The sequence below is a fragment of the Phocoena sinus genome, chromosome 19 (assembly GCF_008692025.1).
Source record: "Phocoena sinus isolate mPhoSin1 chromosome 19, mPhoSin1.pri, whole genome shotgun sequence".
NCBI lineage: Eukaryota > Metazoa > Chordata > Mammalia > Artiodactyla > Phocoenidae > Phocoena > Phocoena sinus.
In genome coordinates, this window is record NC_045781.1 from 22,336,625 (window position 1) to 22,356,664 (window position 20,040).

General features: G+C 40.1%; 2 protein-coding genes across 3 annotated transcripts in view; one reads left to right on the forward strand and one right to left on the reverse strand.

Annotated features, from left to right (window-relative positions):
• The window catches only part of VPS35 (VPS35 retromer complex component), a 41,824-nt gene extending 33,179 nt beyond the window's left edge, over positions 1 to 8,645 (reverse strand). The window contains exon 1 of one of the 2 annotated variants that reach the window (XM_032613960.1): positions 8,571 to 8,645. In XM_032613960.1, coding sequence (XP_032469851.1) covers positions 8,571 to 8,573 — 3 coding nt within the window. In that variant the 5' untranslated portion in view covers positions 8,574 to 8,645. The remainder of the gene's footprint in view (positions 1 to 8,570) is intronic. The other variant, XM_032613962.1, reaches the window with a different exon arrangement.
• A 94-nt stretch (positions 8,646 to 8,739) lies between these two features.
• Positions 8,740 to 16,226, forward strand: ORC6 (origin recognition complex subunit 6). The gene is made up of 7 exons (XM_032614897.1): positions 8,740 to 9,189; positions 11,037 to 11,166; positions 12,411 to 12,574; positions 12,789 to 12,878; positions 14,070 to 14,182; positions 14,580 to 14,648; positions 15,681 to 16,226. The coding sequence occupies exons 1-7, from the start codon at positions 8,927 to 8,929 to the stop codon at positions 15,806 to 15,808; spliced, it is 957 nt and encodes a 318-aa protein (XP_032470788.1). The 5' UTR covers positions 8,740 to 8,926; the 3' UTR covers positions 15,809 to 16,226.
• The last annotated feature ends 3,814 nt before the right edge of the window (positions 16,227 to 20,040 follow it).

Sequence of the window (20,040 nt, forward strand, 5' to 3'; positions counted from 1 at the left end):
AATAGGCAGTCTACCTGAAAAAGAATTCAGAATAATGATAGTAGAGATGATCCAAAATCTTGGAAATAGGATGGACAAAATGCAAGAAACATTTAACAAGGACCTAGAAGAAATAAAGATGAAACAAGCAACGATGAACAACACAATAGGTGAAATGAAAAATACTCTAGATGGGATCAATAGCAGAATAATTGAGGCAGAAGAACGGATAAGTGACCTGGAAGATAAAATAGTGGAAATAACTACTGCAGAGCAGAATAAAGAAAAAAGAATGAAAAGAACTGAGGACAGTCTCAGAGACCTCTGGGACAACATTAAACGCACCAACATTCGAATTATAGGGGTTCCAGAAGAAGAAGAGAAAAAGAAAGGGACTGAGAAAATATTTGAAGAGATTATAGTTGAAAACTTCCCTAATATGGGAAAGGAAATAGTTCAGTCCAGGAAGCACAGACAGTCCCATACAGGATAAATCTAAGGAGAAATATGCCAAGACACATATTAATCAAACTGTCAAAAATTAAATACAAAGAAAGCATATTAAAAGCAGCAAGGGAAAAACAACAAATAACACACAAGGGAATCCCCATAAGGTTAACAGCTGATCTTTCAGCAGAAATTCTGCAAGCCAGAAGGGAGCGGCAGGACATACTGAAAGTGATGAAGAAGAAAAACCTGCAACCAAGATTACTCTACCCAGCAAGGATCTCATTCAGATTCGATGGAGAAATTAAAACCTTTACAGACAAGCAAAAAGCTGAGAGAGTTCAGCACCACCAAACCAGCTTTACAACAAATGCTAAAGGAACTTCTCTAGACAAGAAACACAAGAGAAGGAAAAGACCTATAATAACGCACCCAAAACAATTTAGAAAATGGGAATAGGAACATAAATATCGATAATTACCTTAAATGTAAATGGACTAAATGCTCCCACCAAAAGACACAGATTGGCTGAATGGATACAAAAACAAGACCCATATATATGCTGTCTACAAGAGACCCACTTCAGACCTAGAGACACATACAGACTGAAAGTAAGGGGATGGAAAAAGATATTTCATGCAAATGGAAACCAAAAGAAAGCTGGAGTAGCAATTCTCATATCAGACAAAATAGACTTTAAAATAAAGACTATTAGAAGAGACAAAGAAGGATATTACATAATGATCAAGGGATCGATCCAAGAAGAAGATATAACAATTGTAAATATTTATGCACCCAACATAGGAGCACCTCAATACATAAGGCAAAAAATAACTGCCATAAATGGGGAAATCGACAGTAACACATTCATAGTACAGGACTTCAACATCCCACTTTCACCAATGGACAGATCATCCAAAATGAAAATAAGTAAGGAAACACAAGCTTTAAATGACACATTAAACAAGATGGACTTAATTGATATTTATAGGACACTCCATCCAAAAACAACAGAATACACATTTTTCTCAAGTGCTCATGGAACATTCTCCAGGATACATCATATCTTGGGTCACAAATCAAGCACTGGTAAATTTAAGAAAATTGAAATTGTATCAAGTATCTTTTCCGACCACAACGCCATGAGACTAGATATCAATTACAGGAAAAGATCTGTAAAAAATACAAAAACATGGAGGCTAAACAATACACTACTTAATAACGAAGTGATCACTGAAGAAATCAAAGAGGAAATAAAAGAATACCTAGAAACAAATGACAATGGAGACACAACGACCCAAAACCTATGGGATGCAGCAAAAGCAGTTCTAAGAGGGAAGTTTATAGCAATACAACCCACCTTAAGAAGCAGGAAACATCTAAAATAAACAACCAAACCTTGCACCTAAGCAATTAGAGAAAGAAAAACAAAAAACCCCAAAGTTAGCAGAAGGAAAGAAATCATAAAAATCATATCAGAAATAAATGAAAAAGAAATGAACGAAACAATAGCAAAGATCAATAAAACTAAAAGCTGGTTCATTGAGAAGATTAACAAAATAGATAAACCATTAGCCAGACTCATCAAGAAAAAAAGGGAGAAGACTCAAATCAATAGAATTAGAAATGAAAAAGAGAAGTAATAACTGACACTGCAGAAATACAAAAGATCATGAGAGATTACTACAAGCAACTCTATGCCAATAAAATGGAAAACCTGGAAGAAATAGACAAATTCTTAGAAATGCACAACCTGCCGAGACTGAATCAGGAAGAAATAGAAAATATGAACAGACCAATCACAAGCACTGAAATTGAAACTGTGATTAAAAATCTTCCAACAAACAAAAGCCCAGGACCAGATGGCTTCACAGCCGAATTCTATCAAACATTTAGAGAAGAGCTAACACCTATCCTTCTCAAACTCTTCCTAAATATAGCAGAGGGAGGAACACTCCCAAATTCCTTCTACGGGGCCACCATCACCTTGATACCAAAACCAGACAAGGATGTCACAAAGAAAGAAAACTACAGGCCAATATCACTGATGAACATAGATGCAAAAATCCTCAACAAAATAGTAGCAAACAGAATCCAACAGCATATTAAAAGGATCATACACCATGATCAGGTGGGGTTTATTCCAGGAATGCAAGGATTCTTCAATATACGCAAATCTATCAATGTGATAAACCATATTAACAAATTGAAGGAGAAAAACCATATATCATCTCAATAGATGCAGAGAAAGCTTTTGACAAAATTCAACACCCATTTATGATAAAAACCCTGCAGAAAGTAGGCATAGAGGGAACTTTCCTCAACATAATAAAGGACATATATGACAAGCCCACAGCCAACATCATCCTCAGTGGTGAAAAACTGAAAGCATTTCCACTAAGATCAGGAAGGTTGCCCACTCTCACCACTCTTATTCAACATAGTTTTGGAAATTTTAGACACAGCAATCAGAGAAGAAAAGGAAATAAAAGGAATCTAAATCAGAAAAGAAGTAAAGCTGTCACTGTTTGCAGATGACATAATACTATACATAGAGAATCCTAAAGATGCTACCAGAAAACTACTAGAGCTAATCAGTGAATTTGGTAAAGTAGCAGGATACAAAATTAATGCACAGAAATCTCTGGCATTCCTATATACTAATGATGAAAAATCTGAAAGTGAAATCCAGAAAACACTCCCATTTACCACTGCAACAAAAAGAATAAAATATCTAGGAATAAACCTACCTAAGGAGACAAAAGACCTGTATGCAGAAAATTATAAGACACTGATGAAAGAAATTAAAGATGATACAACTAGATGGAGAGATATACCATGTTCTTGGATTGGAAGAATGAACATTGTGAAAATGACTCTACTACCCAAAGCAATCTACAGATTCAATGCAATCCCTATCAAACTACCACTGGCATTTTTTCACAGAACAAGAACAAAAAATTTCACAATTTGTATGGAAACACAAAAGACCCCAATAGCCAAAGCAATCTTGAGAATGAAATACGGAGCTGGAGGAATCAGGCTCCCTGACTTCAGACTATACTACAAAGCTACAGTAATCAAGACAGTATGGTACTGGCATAAAAACAGAAAGATAGATCAATGGAACAGGATAGAAAGCCCAGAGATGAACCCATGCACATATGGACACCTTATCTTTGATAAAGATAGCAGGAATGTACAGTGGAGAACGGACAGCCTCTTCAATAAGTGTGCTGGGAGAACTGGACAGGTACATGTAAAAGTATGAGATTAGATCACTCCCTAACACCATACACAAAAATAAGCTCAAAATGGATTAAAGACCTAAATGTAAGGCCAGAAACTATCAAGCTCTTAGAGAAAAACATAGGCAGAACACTCTATGACATAAATCACAGCAAGATCCTTTTTGACCCACCTCCTAGAGAAATGGAAATAAAAACAAAAATAAACAATTGGGTCCTAATGAAACTTCAAAGCTTTTGCACAACAAAGGAAACCATAAACAAAACCAAAAGACAACCCTCAGAATGGGAGAAAATATTTGCAAATGAAGCAACTGACAAAGGATTAATTTCCAAAATTTACAAGGAGCTCATGCAGGTCAATAACAAAAAAACAAACAACCCAATCCAAAAATGGGCAGAAGACCTAAATAGACATTTCTCCAAAGAAGATATACAGACTGCCAACAAACACATGAAAGAATGCTCAACATCATTAATCATTAGAGAAATGCAAATCAAAACTACAATGAGATATCATCTCACACCAGTCAGAATGGCCATCATCAAAAAGTCTAGAAACAATAAATGCTGGAGAGGGTGTGGAGAAAAGGGAACACTCTTGCACTGCTGGTGGGAATGTGAATTGGTTCAGCCACTATGGAGAACAGTATGGAGGTTCCTTAAAAAACTACAAATAGAACTGCCATATGACCCAGCAATCCCACTACTGGGCATATACCCTGAGAAAACTAAAATTCAAAAAGAGTCATGTACCAAAATGTTCATTGCAGCTCTATTTACAATAGCCAGGACATGGAAACAACCTAAATGCCCATCATCGGATGAATGGATAAAGAAGATATAGCAGATATATACAATGGAATATTACTCAGCCATAAAAAGAAACGAAATTGAGCTACTTGTAATGAGGTGGATAGACCTAGAGTCTGTCATACAGAGTGAAGTAAGTCAGAAAGACAAAGACAAATACCGTATGCTAACACATATATATGGAATTTAAGAAAAAAAAAAATGTCACGAAGAACCTAGGGGTAAGACAGGAATAAAGACACAGACCTACTGGAGAACGGACTTGAGGATATGGGGAGGGGGAAGGGTGAGCTGTGACAGGGCGATTGAGAGGCGTGGACATATATACACTAACAAACGTAAGGTAGATAGCTAGTGGGAAGTAGCTGCATGGCACAGGGATATCAGCTAGGTGCTTTCTGACCGCCTGGAGGGTTGGGATAGGGAGGGTGGGAGGGAGGGAGACGCAAGAGGGAAGAGATATGGGAACATATGTATATGTATAACTGATTCACTTTGTTATAAAACATTAACTAACACACCATTGTAAAGCAATTATACCCCAATAAAGATGTTAAAAAAAAAAATCATTTTTGATTCAACCTACTGAGCACCAAGTGCATCAAGTGCAGAATATAAGAATAAAGGGTGATTTCACTTAAAAAAAAAAAAGAGATTACAAGCAATTCAAAAATACTTGTATAGAAATGACCAGATTCAGTAATCTGTAAACAAATTGGCAAAATTTTTCTATTTTGTATCAATGGGGTTTAAAATTAATAGAAACATATATATACACAATGTAGAAAATTACAGACTTATTAGTAGGCTACAAATGAAGAGATAAAGCTATATTAATGTATTTTTACATATTACTTGTAAGACAATGTAGTTATTATACAAACGGCTATTCTATTGTACTTATTTATTTATTTGGCTTCATTGGGTCTTCATTGCTGTGTGTGGGCTTTCTCTAGTTGTGACGAGCAGGGGCTACTCTTCGTTGCAGTGCACGGGCTTCTCATTGCGGTGGCTTCTCTTGTTGCGGAGCACGGGCTCTACGTGCGCGGGTTTCACTAGTTGTGGCACATGGGCTCAGTAGTTGTGCCACACGGGTTTAGTTGCTCTGCGGCATGTGGGATCTTCCCGTACCAGGGCTTGAACCCGTGTCCCCTGCATTGGCAGGCGGATTCTTCACCACTGCACCACCAGGGAAGTCCCCAAATGGCTATTCTAAAGGAGCATCTAGATGCCCTTCCTGGGAAGTGTCACATTGCGAGTAGTGTCAGGTATAACGTGAACACGCTCTCATTGAACACAAGCCAGGTAACCAATGATTCCTCACTCATGAAAGTGGTTCTCTGTTTACAGATGACTCTGTACATAGCAGCTACATGCATCAGAGAAAAATGGAAACACTACAGAGTCAAGATCAAATTAACATTTGTGATCAGGCCCATTTTAGCTTGAGACTCAAGCCAAACAGCCCTCCCAAGTCTACACAGTTAAAAGGTGCAGAGAGGTGGTGCAGTGGTTAAGAAGCTGCCTGCCAATGCAGGGGACGGTTCGAGCCCTGGTCCAGGAAGATCCCACATGCCGCGGAGCAACTAAGCCCATGGGCCACAAACTACTGAAGCCCGCGCGCCTAGAGCCCATGCTCTGCAACAAGAGAAGCCACGTAATGAGAAGCCCATGCACCACAACAAAGAGTAGCCCCCGCTCACCGTAACTAGAAAAAGCCCGTGGGCAGCAATGAAGACCCAACGCAGCCAAAATTAAATAAATAAATTTATTTTTTTAAAAGGTGCAGAGAAAACAAAGGTCACTATGAACATATCACTTATAAAACTATTCTCCATTCAAACAATGTGCTTTCACTTCGTCTTGTAGCAAACAAGGTTAATAAGAGTACTTACATCACCGTTATGAGTAATAAGTGAAGTGACACAGATAAAGCTTGAAAAGTGCTTAGCACTTAGTAATAAGCACTTCACATAAGTGTTACCATTATTATTATATCCCCCTTAGATATCAGCAATTATCTCCAACGATCCTAGAAACTTATTTGTCAATCTCTCCACTCATGCTACAGATGTAATCTAACAACGCGATGCAAAGCAACTGTAAAGTGAAAATAACCAGTCTCACAAAGATACAGAATTTCATTATGTTAATGAAAGTACTATTTTAAAAATGATGATAAGACACAAAATAGCAATTGAAGTAGGGAGAACTAAGGATGATGAAGGGATGGGAACGTCCAAACATGTATTTTAATACCAAAGTGTCTCCACCTTAATTTACCAATAAATTTCCCCAGGAATCCTATGATGGCACACACCATGAGCATTCACTTCTCCCAGCTTTATCTACTAGCAATACACTTTCTTCTCCACCTGGGGAATTTCTGTTCACCTTCCTCAGAATCAAAATTAACATTTACTTCCTGTAGTCTTTCCCAAGCTCCTCAGGCAGAACTGTCTCTCCCTCCAGGGCCCCACAACACTGAGTTGACAGTGCTAGCAAAGCGATCCTCAGACTGTATTCCATTAAGTGCCACAAGCAAGTCTTCCCTGCTAGACCCTTAAGTTCTTTGAAAGCAAGGACTATGTTCCCAGTGCCCAGCACAGTCCATGACATAGAAGGCACACAAGATGCATGATGAATTGAACTGGATCCTAGAATTTTAGGATTGGGAAGGGCCAAAGAGGCAACATTTGTTTTCAGATGCAAAAAGGAGACTCAAAGAAGAATGAGTGACTTGCCCAAGTCACAGAGACAGTGGCTGTGACAAGACTGCTACTCAAGTTTTCTTTCCCAATAAAATTCATGAGAACAGGACTGTGTGTCTGACTCACTGCTCCAAACTGGTTCATCAAGCACAGAATCTGGATGTATAGTAGATCCTCAAGTAACTGCTTTGATTACAAAACACTATAAATGTCAATCCATAAATGTTGAGAAACAGAGATATCCTAGTTTAATTTTTGTACCGTTCTCATATCAATTCCCAACTAAAAATTCTGAGAAATAAGCAAAATCACCTTGTATGGCATCATATTATATGAAAGTAATATATGTCAAACATTCTGCTTTCTGGCATTAACACATTTAAAGCGACCCCTGTTACCAGGCTTACAGGTTTTCAGAAGCCTGTCTACGTAAAGTAAATAGTGAGATAAAACTGACATACTGTACACCAACATCCAAAAACATTATTCATACTGTGCAGACTATGTCAAACGCTAATAAAATGCAAGTGACAACTTGCCTTTGTGGAAACTAGACACAAGGATTCACATTTTGAGGAAGTTCAAGTTCACCAGCCAACAGCCACACCACGATTTGCTGCCAGCACGGAGAGGCGCTAAGGAGTATGCCTACTTCCAGGAAGTAAAACACTTGGATTTCATCAATGGGGAGGTCAGTAAGAGAGCCAGGACGCCCAACGAACAAGTGTTAAAGGAAACAAGCAGTCTCCTTTCCGTCTCTCAGAATTAGTAGATATCAGAGAGCATGAGTCCTTCCAGGAAATTCACGTAAGCGAGTCCCTAGAATTCTGACACACACTGCAATCGAAGGGGGCTATGAGGCCGAAGAAGGCCCGGGCACCATTAAGGCCCCTCCGGAAGGTATTTCTTGCACAAGGAAGGGATAAGAAAGCACTACCAGGCACAAAGGTGGAACCGCCAGCAAGGGAGCAGCCTCTGGGCGGATCCCAACGCCACCTCTGAGCCTCAGGCCCTCCGCACGCTCCCGTTCCAGCCAGACGCCCAGACCCGGCACTCTGGATCCCATCAAGGCGGGCGGTGGCCGACTCCACTCAGAGGGGCCGCAGGCCCTCACGGACCCCCAGAGCTAATGGGCGGAGACACCTCCTCAAAGAGTAACGGCCGCGGCCAAACACCCCCGCCCACCCGAGCCCGGATCGCCCCGCCTGCGGCCTTCCCCGGCCTGTCGCCCACCCCGCAGGCCAAGCCGGGCTGGTATTAGCCCCGACCCGGCTGCGGGGCCCCGACTCCTCCTGCAAGGCTCCAAGGCGGTGGGAGTGAGCAGGTGCTGGGAGAAGGGTTGGCCCGGGGCCCGCGGCCCCTCAGCACTCACCATGGCGATTCCCCTAAGCCTGCAGCTAACAGCACCCACCCCGCGCGGAGCCTCCCGCGGTCAGGTGACTCTGCAGCCCCTCCAAGCCCCGCCCCCTCTAGCTCCGCCTTCGGACGCTGCAGGCAGCTCCTAGATTGGCCCTCCAAGTCTCGCGTATTTATTGGTCCTTGTCACTTCACGCTGGACTGAGGAACCTAGGCGCCAGCCAATCTCGCCATAGTGTGTGGCGGGACAGTGCGGAGTAGGGGGAAATCCCTCGGCTGCAGGAAGGAGACAGCAAGAGCCTAAGGCAGCGTTTAAGTCTGCCTAAAAGGGAGGAATAAAAGGAGTGGGAGCTGCCGGAGCACATTCACTTTATGCCTTGGCGCGTGTACTCGCAGAGCGCACGCTCAAGAGGAAGACCAGGATTGGTTTACGGGGTAGTCGCAACTTCTTGTCCCAACCAATCTAGATGCAGCGGGGGGGTGGGTCCCGGCCCTCACTGGCTGGCGAGACGTCCGCGCGCGGGTTTCGTCGCGTTGCCTCTGTTTGCGGGTGTAGTCTTTGTCCGCGCCATGGAACCTGGTCTGATCCGGCGTTTAGCCCCGCGCCTGGGCATCGCCGAGCCGGAGGTGCTGAGGTGAGTTCGGTCGGGCGCATCCCAGCGGCCCTGCGCCCTCAGAAGGGATTTAGGCCCTACCTTAAGAAAAACCTCCCGACAGTGGGCTTTGTGAGCAGGCCGGAGGGGCGAGTGTAGACGCCCCTGGGAACAGCTAGCACTGTGGGATGCACGGTGGTGGGAAAGGGAGAGAAGCGGAGAGCTTGGGTCGTTTCCCTGAAACTTATTGAGAGTGCGTTTACGGCAGAGGCAGACAGACGAGGTGGAGACCTCATGGAGGGCAATGTCTATGGTGGCAACGACTACGCAGGAAGTGGAATGGGGTGGTGTGCGGAGCCGCTGGGGATGGAGCGGAGCGCAGCTTCTCTGCAGCCTTTAGTTTAAAAGAAACTTGCGAGAAAGCCTCGGATGGGGGGTGCCACTGGCGCTGAGACCCGATTTATAGGAGGTGCCAGCCACGGGAAGATGTGCGAAGAGGGCCCAAGCAGGGACAGCAGCCTGTGCAAAACCCCGGAGATGGGAAGGACTTTTGCATGATCCAGGGTTAGAAATAAAGTATTGGGGCTTCCCTGGTGGTGCAGTGGTGAAGAATCCGTCTGCCAATGCAGGGGACACAGGTCGAGCCCTGGTCCGGGAAGATCCCACATGCCGCGGAGCAGCTAAGCCTGTACACCGCAATTACTGAGCCTGCACTCTAGAGCCCGTGAGCCACAACTACAGAGCCCGCGTGCCACAACTACTGAAGCCCGTGTGCCTAGAGCCTGTGCTCCGCAACAAGAGAAACCACCGCAATGAGAAGCCTGCGCACTGCAACGAAGAGTAGCCCCCGCTCGCCGCAAGAGAAAGCCCGCGTTTAGCAACGACGACCCAACACAGCCGATAAGTAAATAAATGTTAAAAAAAAGAAAGAAAGAAAGAAAGTATTGTAGTTAAACTGGGAGGGCAGGGCTAGCCTGGGTGCTTGGACTGTCAGGTGATGGAAGGGAAGGAAAGGAACACCTCCTGGACTCGTAATCATTTAGAACAGTGGTTCTCAAAGTGTGGTTCCTGGACCAGCAGTATCAGTATCTCCTTGGAACTTGGTAGAAGTGCACATTTTTAGGCCCCACTGTAGGCCTACTGATCAGAAACTCGGGCTGGGACCAGCAATCTTTTCACAAGCCCCAAGGTGACTGTCATGTACACTAAAGTTTGAGAACCACAGATTTATTTTTATTTATTTATGTATGTATGTACGTATGGCTGCGTTGGGTCTTCGTTGCTGTGCGCCGGCTTCCTCTAGTTTCGGCGAGTGGGGGCTACTCATAGTTGCGGTGCGCGGGCTTCTCATTGCAGTGGCTTCTCTTGTTGAAGAGCATGGCCTCTCGGCGCGTGGGCTCTAGAGCGCAGGCTCAGTAGCTGTGACGCAGGGCCTTAGTTGCTCCGCGGCATGTGGGATATTCCTGGACCAGATATCGGACCCGTGTACCCTGCATTGGCAGGTGGATTCTTAATCACTGCACCACCAGGGAAGTCCCAAGAACCACAGATTTAGAGGAAGCAGGAACCCTGGTCTCACTTGCCTGCCTGTGTCACAGTTCATGCTTGTTCCAGTAATGGAAGGCTGAAAGAAGGGTTGGCCTTTTTGGGAGGATTTCAGGAACTTACTTTTGCTTGAAAGTACTTGAGCACAGTGATGTCTGGAGTCAGAGGGTTTGTTCTGTTTTGTAGAACCCTGTCCTCCCCCAAAAGATGTGAGTTTCATTCCCAGCCCCAAATAAACTTGCATAGGAATTAGGGTTGGAGTGAAGTCCGCCAGGCTGAATTCATTGTTTACCAAAGTATTGGGCAAACTTCTGGGAAAGAGTTTTAGTGAATGTGTTGCTCAGGAAAGCAGAGGAGTACTTGCGACTGTCCCACGTGAAGTGTATTGGCCTGGCGGCACGAACCACAGAAACCAGCAATGCAGTCATGTGCCTGGACCTTGCAGCTTCCTGCATGAAGTGCCCCTTGGACAGGGTAAGTAGGTCCCACTGAATGTCTGAATAATCTGGTGCAACACTGAAGTTTAACCATGTTTTCATCTCTGGTTGGACTAGCCCCCATCAAAACTCCGTGTTTTAGAATTTTACTGGCTATTCTCGTATGTTATTCTAGATGAACTTTAGAATCATTTTGTAGAGTTTGAGAAAAAAAATTTTTTGCAACATTCTCTCTATTCTTTACTACCTAGTTTTCCTGAGCACCTCTTTCTTTACACAAGGCTGTCTTCCACACTGCCACTAGCATCATTCTCCTAAATCACATACTTTAAAACCCATGTATTATTTTTCTTCCAGTGTCACAGTGGTTGAGAGCCAAGCTATGGCAAGACTCACATGTTGAGACCAAATCTCAACACCTCCGGTTACTAACTCTGTGAGTCTCTAGTTTCCTCATCCATCAAATGGGGATAAAGGTATCCATTTCACTGGATAATTGTAAGGAGGAAACAATGTACTATATGTAACACTGTTAACACAGTGCCTGTCACATAATGGTACACTGATAAAAATGGTGGCATTAAAAACACCATTGGCTCCCCATGGGTTGGCTCCCCATTACCATCAAACTCTCCAGCCCTTCTTGAACCCTACTAACCTCAAGCTACACTATTCACTTAACAGACCATGCATCTTAATGACTGACTTTGTAAATGCAATGCCTTTTTTTTTTTAACCTGGAATGCTTTTCTAGCAAGCTCCTGTTTGTCTTAAAATGACCCTGCCTTGCTGTTACATCCTTTATTAAGCTTTCCTTTCCCAAGCAGAGTTGGTGTCCCTCAGTGGTTGATCCTCCTGTTTCTCTCCCAGTTTCCCTCTTATCTCCCTTTCACACACACTCTCCCTCCCCACCTCACTCCCACTACTTCCCTCCTTTGTTTTTCCAGTGAATTGCACATTGGCACCTTTGTTAAAGTAAATAACCATATATGCATCTCCTGTGTTTTTTAATTCACAGCTTGGCTGTGGTAACACTATGTTGTATTTTAAATTATCTGCACACATGCATGACTGCCTTTCTATAGTATGAGCTTCTTGCCAGCGGTACTTAACTTGCCTGATATGATTACTGATTTTTGACTAAGTGAAGCTAAACCTTTAGGTAGAGTGACTTGCCACAGAATTAATTAATATTGAAAAGTTGACTTATTAAACAAGTGTTAAAGGCACTAATATACAGCACTTACGATTTTTATGATTCATCTGTTTTTCCTTTCAAAGGAATATTTAATTAAACTTTCTGGTTTGAACAAGAAGATGTATCAGAGTTGTCTTAAATCTTTTGAGTGTTTACTGGGCCTGAACTCGAATATTGGAATAAGAGACCTAGCTGTACAGTTTAGCTGTACAGAAGCGGTGAACATGGCTTCAAAGATGCTGCAAAGGTATGAGGCATATAACTGAAAATCGATACTGGTACATAAAGCAGAAATATCCAATGTCATGGTAAATTTCCATCTTAAAAAATAACTAATATGCTGAAGTGACAGAATACGTATCTTATACATTTAAATAGTTTGTAAGTTCTGATTTGCATTTTCAGTTTCTTTGAAATAATATTTTCTAACAAATAACTCTGCAAACACTGCTTTCACTTAGCTATGAGTCCAGTCTTCCACAAACACAGCAAGTGGATCTTGACTTATCCAGGCCACTTTTCACCACTGCTGCACTACTTTCAGCATGCAAGTAAGTGTCCTTTGAACATTCAGAAAAGTCTATAATTTATAAATAAATTTCTCGTTGCCAAAGAATACTTCTAATTTAGTTGATTTCAACTCAGAGCATATTTTCCTAAATAACCTTAATAGTGGCCAAGTGACCCGATTCTCAATTTATCCCACGATGGACCTGACAACTAGGAACTAGTGTTGCCCAAAGCCCACTTGCCAAGTGACAGCCACATATATGTATATGTACGCTAAGACATGAAACCTATCATTAAAACAGTGCTTAGTTGTGATTTTACAGTCACATTTTTTTAAGTACTGATTGCAACTCTTTTTCAAGTAATTTATAAAACTTTTCAATGATAAATTCTTAATTTGAATCTTTGGGGTTATCTGTGTGTATACTGAAATTTTACCCTGGAAATATTAGTAATTGTTATCTGTGTCTAAAGTTGTCTTGTTTTATCTTACTGGAAAACTCATTAGAAAACAAATTGTAGCTGGTGCTTAAAGAATAGGTTTCTTACTATTGAACCACTAATTTTGGTGTGTTTGGCTCCCTTAGCTACTATTAGTGAATAGAAATAGTCCCTTTATTTCAACAAAGGTATATGTATGTGTGGAGGGAGTATGGCTGTTATGGTAGAAAGCAGTATTGACAACCTCACTTTTGAAAGCACATTTCACTGAACAAAGAAAGGTTTGAATGGGTCTGTTATTTTAAATAAGTTTGTTTTGTATTTTTCATTAGTGGTTGTTGTGAAGTGTTATTAGGGAGGGGGTTTTTGGAGGGGAGGGTGGTTTATATTCTTGTAGTCATATAAATATAAGCATCATAAGCGTTTAAAGTGAGTTAAACACTTTAAAATGCTGTAATTGCCATTTAACAAGTTAACATCTGAGATGTATAAGAAAGAGTTCTATAAAGCATGAAGTACTATAGCAAATGTTTTTATGTGCCCTATTTGTTATGTAACAGACCCCGTGTGCATTTTAACTCTCGCAGCACAATAAATAACTAAATAAATAGCTTTAAAAGGTAAGTTTGCATGGTTTTAGCTAATGATATATGTTTGAAATAAAGGGAAAATTAAACAGTTGGGGGCTCTTCATAAAGCCTTAGTGGAAAGGAAATAAGTTGATAACTGGTTGGCCAAAGAAGATAACAATACTGATCTTAAGAACAGTAAGTTATCAAATTCTTTTGTAGGATTCTAAAGCTAAAGGTGGACAGAAATAAAATGGCAGCCACATCCGGTGTAAAAAAAGCCATGTTTGATCGACTCTGTAAACAGTTAGAGAAGATTGGGCAGCAGATCGACAGTGAGTATTCATTCCATGTTGCAAGAACGTGTCATTTGAAAGAACGTCTCTGAAATACATATTCATGTCTATCTGTAGACAAGATCGGTTTTTACTGAGAAAATTACTGTTCTTTTCTATTTTTCAAATAAAATAGCTTAATAACTAAAAAACAAAAACAAAAAAAACCAACCCTGTGATTCTGTAAATTCATACCTAGAAAATAGATTCTCTGTTCTGAAATCTGACAGGAAAAGCCAAAGAAAAGAGAAAGGCAAGATCATTTGCCTTCTCCTTATCTTAGTATTTGGTCAATCAAGGTATCTGGTTTTTATTTGTGATCCAAAATAAGCCCCAAAACTAAAATTGAAAATAGGAGAAAAATTAACTCTGATAATACTTTTTTTTTCCCCTAAAGGAGAGCCTGGAGATTCAGCTACTCCACCATGGAAGAAAAAGAAGACAGTGGTTGAACCTTCAGCAACGGGTGAAGCATTATTAACACCGGATGAACATTGAAATTAGTACAATGGGATTAGTGTACAGTGGGTTTAATGCAGTGAACAGCCCTTTGCTGCTTTAGCAGCTTGCCTTGACAAGAGTCAGATTTTATATTTGCAGCAACATGGATGGATCTAGAGATTATCATACTAAGTGAAATAAGTCAGAAATAGAAAGACAAATACCATATGATATCACTTGTATGTGGAATCTAAAATATGACACAAATGAACTTATCTACGAAACAGAAACAGACTCACAGACATAGAGAACAGACTTGTTGCCAAGGAGGAGGGTTCGATTGGGAGTTTGGGACTATCAGATACAAACTATTATATATACGAAGGATAAACAGCAAGGTCCTACTGTAGCACAGGGAACTATATTCAGTATCCTGTGATAAACCATAATGGAAAAGAGTATGAAAAAGAATATACATATATGTATAACTGAATCACTTTGCTGTACACCAGAAACTAACACAACATTGTAAATCAACTATACTTCAATTTAAAAAAAAATCAGATTTTAACTAAATCCTGGAAGTTAATCATTTGATAAGACCAGTTTTCCAAGCAGTAGTTTACAGAAGTATCATGTAATTAAGAATACATCTGAAGGCAAACTGCTGAGGTTCAAATCCTGCTTTACCACCGAGTGGTTCTGTGATTTTTAGGAAAGTGACAATTTCTGTGAGCCTCAACTTCCTAATCTATAAAATGTGATTAATATTAGCACCCATTTCACATAATTGTGGTGAGGGTTGAATGAGATAATACAACTAAAAAGTGCTGGATTCAGGGCTTGATAAATGTTAGCTATCATCAAGATGTCTTGGAATGCTTGGAGTGTAAGGGAGAGCGAAAAACTGATGTGTTAACTTCTGTTTCCACTTCTCATTTTGGTATCTTATTCCCTATTACCTTAATTAAGATAGACGTTTTAAAGTAAACAAGCTTCTTTCTTACTGATTTGTAAACATAAGGATTTTGAAACAAAATTTTTTTTTCTCTCATAGAAATAGAGAATGTAGTAGAGATCCCACATAAACCGCAAAAAGATGAAGATCTGACAGAGGATTATGAACAGTGGAAAAGGAAAATTTTGGAAAATGCTGCCAAAGCACAAAAGGCTACAACAGAGTGATTTCAGCTTCCGGACCACCTGTACTGCAAACCAGCAGTGCATCTGCCACCTCAAGGAAGATGTGAGGGCTTTGGAAATTTGTTTGAACTTTTATAACAAGAATCCTATCCTTAATAGCAAAGAAACCAGCATTGGGGCTGAGCAGGGTGGCTCTCACATGGGCAGCAAATTCATTAGATAAGCCACAGTGCCTGGTTGGCTCAGCCTTGGCTCTCCACAGGTCTGCTCTCTCCTACAAAATGTCATTGAAACCATTTTGCCTTCTTGTTTTGTTTTAAGCAAAGACAGTCTCCTGTCCTATCCAGAATATGAAATTCAAGCTGAATGGAGTCTAAAGATTTTAAGTTTTTGTGTTGATCTCTTGGTTTGACTAAATATATAGTACAACCTAAGTTAATAAATATTATTTTTATATGCATTCAAGGTGCAGTTGTTATCAGTTTGGGAGAATCTGTGGTATGCCAAAAGCCATCTACTCTAGCAGGAAAAAAGCCCAGGTTGCTGAACACTGAACCATACTGCTCCCCAGAGCACAAACTCTTGAATCAGACTTTCTGGGTTTAAAACACTGCTCAGCCATTTACCACCTGTGAAACCTTGAGCAAATTAATTAGCTTCTTTATGCCAAATCAATTGGTAGGAATAAAAATAATGTCTACCTCATAGAATAATTTGGAGGAGTATCTGAGCTATTACATGTAAAGCATTTAGTACAGCTCCTGGTATAAGTATTTAGTAAGTATTAAAATACAGAAAGAAACACATAGAGGTCTCATGCTAATATAATTATATATTAGCATCATATTAAAAAATTAAGAAACAGACTAAAGTGTGACAACATGGATAGACCTAGAGGGTATTAAGCTAAGTGAAATAAGTCAGACAGAAATACAAATACCGTATGATCTCATGTGGAATCTAAAAACAAAACACGAATGGACAAAACAAACAACAAATTGGTGGTTGCCAGAGGGGAGGTGGGTAGGGGGGATGAGTGAAATAGGTGAGGGAGATTAAGGAGTACAAACTACCAGTTATAAAATAAATATCATGGGGATGTAATGTACAGCATAGGGAATATGGTCAATAATATGTAGTCACTGTGATATGATAGCTAGACTGGTGATCATAATGTGTAGAAATATCAAATCACTATATTGTACACCTGAAATTTATATAATATTGTAAGTCAATTATACTTTAAAAAAGAGCCCAAGGTTTATTTTCTTTGATATCCACATACTGAAAAATGTAACCTTACTAAATACTTACTTTAAAACTATGGAAAAGGGCCTGGAAAGATAAGTTGCTAGGGGCTCTGAGGCATCATGTCAGACATGATTTTAACCAAAATTAAGAATACATGATCTACTACAAAGCTAACTTCAGAACTCCAATAAGATATCAACATATCTAAGGAGAATAAAATGCATGGAGAGATTGCATGTTCATGGATAGAAAGTCTCAATATTGTTGAGATGTTAGTTCTTCCCAACTTGATGTATAGATTCAACACAATTCCAATCAAAGTCCCAGCATTTTGTGGACATCAACAGACTAAAGTTTATATGAAAATTAAAAGACCCAGAACAACAAGTCGATATTGAAGGAGAAGAACAATGTTGGCGAGGATGTGGAACAACAGGAACTCTCATTCGTTGCTTGTGGGAAGGCATAATGTTACAGCGACTTGGAAGACAGTTTGGGAGCTTCTTACGAAACTAAACATACTCTTACCATGTAATCCAGTAATCACGCTCCTTGGTACTTGCTTAAATGAGTTGAAAACTTATGTCTGCAAAAACCTACACATTGATACTTATTGCACCTTTATTCATAATTGCCAAAATTTAGAAGCAACCAAGATGTCTTTCAGTAGGTGAATGGATAAACTGTAGTACATCCAGACCATGGAATATTATTCAGCACTAAAAGGAAATGAGCTATCACATCATGAAAAGACATGGAGGACATTTAAATGCGTACTTCTAAGTGAAAGAAGCCAATATGAAAAGGCCTTATGGCTCCAAGTATATGACACTATGAAAAAGGAAAAAACTATGGAGACAGTAAAAAGATCAGTGATCTCCAGGGGTTGGGGTGGGGGCAGAGCTGAATAGGCAGAGCATAAAGGATTTTTAGGGCAGTGAAACTATTCTGTATGATATTACAATGGTGGATATATATCATTATACATTCATCAAAACCCACAGAATGTGCAATACCAAGAGTGAACCCTAATGTTAGCAATGGACTTTGGGTGATAACAATGTGTCATTGTAGTTTCATCAGCCGTAGTAAATACACCCACTGTAGCGGGTGATGTCAATAGTGGAGGAGGTTGTGGATGAGGCGGTATGGGCAGGTACAGAGGGCATAGCGGAAATCTCTGTCCTTCCTGCTCAATTTTGCTATGAACCTAAAAACTCTAAAAAATAAAGTTTATTAACTTTCAAAAATAAAGAATACATGATCTAATTAAATATTTCCATGAAGAATGCAATAAAGTGATTGCATACAAATTTTTAAAGCCTAATCAAAATGGAATCAATAATAGTGGTTGCCTTCTATCTGCGGTAAATAAGGTATAATACCTGCTGCATAGAACAGGAGTAACTAAGGGAGTGATTTTCTTTCCCTGCCCCTTTTAATTCTAGACATTTAGCAAGCTAAGGTTAGAGAAATGCTGTAATCAAATGATCCCACACATGCATAATGTCCCACAGCCATGTGGTAGAGGGGAATGAACGTGAGCTTTGGAACCACATGCACTTGCATTTAAACTCTGACTCTGCCACTTATACCCTGAGGAAATATTACAACCTTAATGAGCTTCAGTTTCCTTGTTTATAAAATGGAAATATTATCTACCTTGTGAGAATTAAAGGTAATATTTGTAAAGTGTGTGACACTTAGAAGACATTCACTAAATAGTGCTTCTATTATTACTTTGATCTAAAATGGATGTGAGTCTTTTCCTCATTTATTTTAAGAAGGTATATTATTTGATTTGGGTACCAAGATTCAGATTCTACTTTTGGGTCAAAGCAATCTATTCATCACCAGGTAAAATTAAAGCACATTCACTTTTTTTAAAAAGTGTGGTAAATATAAAATTCACTATCTTAACAATTTTTAAGAGTACGGTTCACTAGTGTTAAGTACATTCACATTGTTATGTGATCTCCAGAACCCTTCATCTTGCAAAGCTGACTCTACCCATGAAACCCATTAAACAACTCCCATTCCTCCCTCCCCCAGCCTCTGGCAGCCACCATTCTACCTCCGTCTGAATTTTAACTATTCTAGCTAGATACTTCATCTAAGTGGAATCATATGGTATTTGTTTTTACTTTTTTTCACTTGGCATAATGTCCTTGAGGTTCATCTATATTGTGGAATGTGTCAGAATTTCTTTCCTTTTTAAGTCTGAATAATTTTCCATTGTGTGGATATACCACACTTTATCCATATCTGTCAATGAACATTTAGGTTGCTTTTACCTCTTGGCTATTGTGAATAGTGCTGCTATAGACGTGTATAGTTATGTGTCTCTTGGAGATCCTGCTTTCTATTATTTTGGGCATTTACCTGGAAGTGACATTTGATAATTCTGTTTTTAAATTTTGAGGAACCACCATACTGTTTTCCATAATAACTGCATCATATTACATTCCCACCAACAGTGCACAAGGGTTCCAATTTCTCCACATCCTGGCCAACACGTATTTTCTGGGTTTTTTTGTTAGTAGCCATCCTAAATGGGTGTGAGGTGGTATCTCATTGTGGTTTTGATTTGCATTCCTCTAATGATTAGTGAGCACTTTTTCATGTGCTTGTTTGCCATTTGGGAAAATGTCAGTTCAAGTCCTTCACCCATTTTTTTAATGGGTTTTTTGTTGTTGAGTTGTTCTTTATATAGTGTAAATATTAACCCCCTATTAAAAAATTATTGCAAATATTTTCTCGCATTCTTAAGATTGCCTTTTCACTGGTGATTTCATGAGAATAAATAAGTACTGTTTGTGACTTTTTCTTCTATGCCCTGAAAGCAGGTGATGGTAATAATCTTGATTATCTGGAATGTAGTAGGTACTTCGTTATTTTTTAAACTAGTTGTGGGGTAGGGGAATTGCCTTAAAGCAATCTTGTCCAAATGCCCTCCTAGGGCAGGAATCCTTCATGATTTTCCAACACATTCATACTCCAGCTATGGAAGCTTACTACTTAGT

Coding starts and splice junctions, on each gene's coding strand:
- ORC6 (XM_032614897.1), top strand. CDS start 8,927: ATGCCTTGGCGCGTGTACTCGCAGAGCGCACGCTCAAGAGGAAGACCA. Junction 12,575..12,788: donor GCTTCAAAGATGCTGCAAAG/GTATGAGGCATA, acceptor GCTTTCACTTAG/CTATGAGTCCAGTCTTCCAC. Junction 12,879..14,069: donor GCACTACTTTCAGCATGCAA/GTAAGTGTCCTT, acceptor ATTCTTTTGTAG/GATTCTAAAGCTAAAGGTGG.